The sequence below is a fragment of the Humulus lupulus genome, chromosome 3 (genome assembly GCF_963169125.1).
Source record: "Humulus lupulus chromosome 3, drHumLupu1.1, whole genome shotgun sequence".
In the NCBI taxonomy this organism is placed as follows: Eukaryota; Viridiplantae; Streptophyta; class Magnoliopsida; order Rosales; family Cannabaceae; genus Humulus; species Humulus lupulus.
The window spans coordinates 185,342,276-185,346,282 of NC_084795.1; the positions used below are offsets into that span (position 1 = coordinate 185,342,276).

At 35.8% G+C, this 4,007-nt stretch overlaps 1 protein-coding gene across 1 annotated transcript; it reads left to right on the forward strand.

The window, feature by feature from the left end:
- Positions 1-2,464: 2,464 nt before the first annotated feature.
- LOC133825265 (uncharacterized) lies at positions 2,465-3,088 on the forward strand. Its single transcript, XM_062258229.1, has one exon. The coding sequence runs from the start codon at positions 2,465-2,467 to the stop codon at positions 3,086-3,088; it is 624 nt and encodes a 207-aa protein (XP_062114213.1).
- Positions 3,089-4,007: the final 919 nt, after the last annotated feature.

Below are 4,007 nucleotides of genomic sequence, written 5' to 3' on the forward strand. Positions count from 1 at the left end.
AACTACATAAATATTTTTTACAAAAAGAGACAGTGGAGTGCGATCTAATCCGTAGGATGCCAGACCACGAAATTTTGGCAGCATGCATTTTCACTCACACTCAACAACAACAAGCTTTCTAGCATTAACCCTAGCCACATGCATGCATGCAAATTATCATACCACACAAAATCTCAAACTTAAGCATAAAATAAGCTCAAAATTGTTGAAATACCCTATACAACCAGATCTACAAGATTCACCATAGATTCTACCTTTCGAAGCCCTAGCTTGGAGTTGTGTTCCTTAGCTCTTCAGAACCTTCCCTTGGTTCTCTAAACTCTCAAAACCGAGCCCCAAGTTCCACATGCATATTTTTAAGGAAAGGATTAAATAGAAAACTTAGATGAGGAAGAAAACATGCAAACTGCAAAGATTTCTTGCCTTGCTTCCACTAGATCACCAAAGTGCTAACTCATTGAGGTACTACCCGTACAAGCATCTCTTGAACCCTAGAACATAAGATCAAAGTCATGAATGGCTATTAGATCACATGCATGCACCATAAACCCTTAGGGTTTCGAGTTTGAAGAGGAAGATAGGAGAAAAGAAATAGAGTAGGGTTTGAAACTTACTCTTCCTTAGTATGCTCTTGAGCTTCTCCCTCCTTCAATGGGGGAATGAATGCTCTTGGCTCTTGGAGAGAAAATTTCAGCAATGGAGAGTAGAGAGAGACTAGATTTCAGTTTTGGTGAGAGAGATGGGAAGAGGTTGTTTTTTTTTTTCTCAAGGGAAAAGGAAAGTTAAAAAAAATGAATAGATGTGTAAGAGGAAAATGATTGGAGGTTTAGCCAATGGGTTCGTGAGGCTCTTACTCTTCGATAAAGATTATCTGCAAGATGTTTGAAGCATTCATTGCTTCGTTGTTCATTGCCTATGGAATTTTGGTGATAGTACACCATTCAATTTTAGGTTTTCTGGTTCAAAGCTTTGAAGGAGTTCAACTAGATTCTTGAGGGAAACTTGAGGTGAAGCCAAAGGGAGTTTAGCAAACACCAATACAAGTGGGAGGTTGGTTGCAAGAAGATCTTCACTAAAATAGGAAGTTGATTGCTTGATTTGTAAAGTAATTTGAAAGGAAGTTTTGAATTATTTTTTCTGTATTGAATCTTCTAATAACTCTAGATATTGTTAGTGGTTTTACTTCACCTCTAGACTAGGTCCTACGGAGTAGGTCGTGAAAAATAATGGCTAAACCATATAAAAATAATTGTGTCATTCTTACTTTCTACTCTATACTTTTTAGCTGATTCTAATTTTCAGTATATAGTTCAAATGGGTAATTAGTAGGAGTAGTTTATTAATCTTTCAGAGGTGTTAGAGAAAAATCGACTCGTTTAGTCCCCACACTTAAAAAGTTCAGCCAACATAATCAACTAGTGAAGTGGCATATTTATTCAAGGAAGTAGTCAACAATGGGAAGTTTAGAAAACTCATATCGTAACTGAAGATGTATTGTAGAAAGGCAATAGAGGTCGATGTTGAAGGAGGGTATTGAAGGCCAACATTTTTTATAGCCCAAGGACATAAGCCCAATATAGATTATGCATGTTATTTGAGCAGTTCCTCTAGCCAAACAAGCTGCTTCGTATGCAGTGTGCTTCGTATGCAGCGTGCTTCATAAACAGCTGTTGGAAATTATAGATATGAATTGTTAAAAATAGAAAAGGTTCTTTGTTGACTCCCTAGAGGAAGAGTCCCACATTGCTTTGGAACAATTATTTGAAAGTGTATATATATTGTGGATTTGAGCCTTGGGGTTGTGCCCCAAGGGGTACCAACTTTTGTGGAAGAGGGAGGAGTTGCACAAAGGCTCACCTGAACACCACACATGTGCGCCCTGCCGCTTTCCATCCAATTGACCGAGCAAAGCTAAGCTGGTTGGTTGGTGTGGTGTGCACCTTATTATTTTGGAGAAAATTAATTTATTAAATTATTATTTTATTTAATAAAAACGTTTTATAAACGTGATTAATTTTTGGTAAACAAAAGACTTTTTCACTTCACTTTTTCTAGGGTTCCAACTTCCTCTCCCATGATCTCAATTAACATTTGTATTCCCGTTATCTTTCTGTCCACTTCATCTATATAGTACGATAGATTTCATGGGGTAAAATACATCTCATATTTTCATTAGAAAAAAAAATGGTTTCTTAATAATGGATTCCGAGCAGTAGTTTTTGGGTGTTGTATTCGATGGTTCTCTACAATACAGTGGGGGTCTGATACAATGTTCCTCTGGGCTGTTTTATCCTAGGGACGACGAGGATGATAGTCTCCTTGTGCAATTCTGGGCAGTGCTGCATTCGTCTTAAAGAGAGCAACCTAGTCTGCGACTCAACCCAGTTTATTAATTTGATAATTTCGTTCCTGTTTTAATTTCTACAACAACTATTTCCTACAATTTAAGACATTTGTTTCTGCCATGACTACTGATGACAACACTGGTGTTGTTGACATTAATAAACCATTTCGTTTTGAGGGTAACCATTTTAAAAGATGGAAACAGAAGATGTTATTTTTTTTTAGAATGAAAAATGTTAACTTTGCTCTGACTACTGATAAACCTACTGTTTCTGAAAATGCTGAGAATGATGAAAAGGACAAACAAACTAATGGATTAGAGGCTTGGGTCGAAAATGATTTTCTGTGCAGAAATTTCATTCTGAATGGTTTATCTGATGACCTTTATTATTATTATAATTCTAACAAAAATGCTAAGGAAATCTGGGATGCACTGCAAAAGAAGTATGACATTGAGGAGGTTGGAACCAAGAATTATGCTGTCAATCGATACCTCAAATTCCAGATGACTGAGGACAAGTCAGTGGAAGCCAAGTCTCATGAACTTCAAAAATTCGCTCATGAAATCATTTCTGAAGGTATGTCTTTAGATGAACAATTTCAAGTTGCTGTGATTATTGAAAAATTGCCCCCTGCATGGAAATATTTAAAAAAATTTCTCAGGCTTAAAACAAAAGAATTTTCATTGGAAAGTCTAATCACTAGCCTTCGCATTAAGGAGGAAGCTCGTAAACAAGACCAGTAAGAGGAAGTGCTTGTTGTGTTTAGCAACAAAAACCCTAACAAAAGGTCCACTACTGTTCTGAAACCTAATGGGAAAAACTTTAAGACTCAGAATCAAAAGTAGAACCCAAAAAGCAACAATCAACCTTGGAACAATAATCAGACTTAGAACCATCAAAGGAACCAAAATACACAGCAGCAGCAACCCCCTAATAATAATAAGAATGAATTAGCACCATTTCAATGCTTTGTTTGCAACAGACCAGATCATATGGCACGCAATTGTAGGAATAGGCCAAGCTCTGCATCGCAGGCTAACCTGAAAACTAAAGAGCCTTTCACGGCTATGATATGTGTTGGTGGATCAGAAGGGTGGTGGGTAGAAATTGGCCTTTCTCGCCACGTTTGTTATGTTGGGGCTTCATGCCCCAATTAAAACTCAAATTCTTTGTAATCTCATTTTATTATCAATAAAAGAATAGAAATCATTTTTTGACTTCCTTACAAATGTACATGTGAATCGGCATTTTTGGGAAGCGTTTTTTATTTTTGGAAATGTTGTGTAATTTTCTTAAACTAGGCTCACTCTACTCTTTATAAAATATGTTTGTAACTAAATGTTAAGTATGTCCATACGACTTTTTAAAAAGTTTTATTTTATATATGGGTTTTTGAGACATTTTGTTAAATGAAAACATTTATGTTTCCACATTATGGAGTCTTGAAAATTCGGGTCGTTACAAGAACAAGGAGAAGTTATTTATTATGTAATAATAATTAATTTGGAATTCTTACGAGACAGTGATCGGGCCTAATTATTTTAAAGGAATTGGAAAAAAGATTAATCCTGAAAGGTGAAGATCGATGTAGACATGTCTTACATGTATAGATACATATATTTTAAAAGGTTTCATATCTATATATATACATATATATATGGG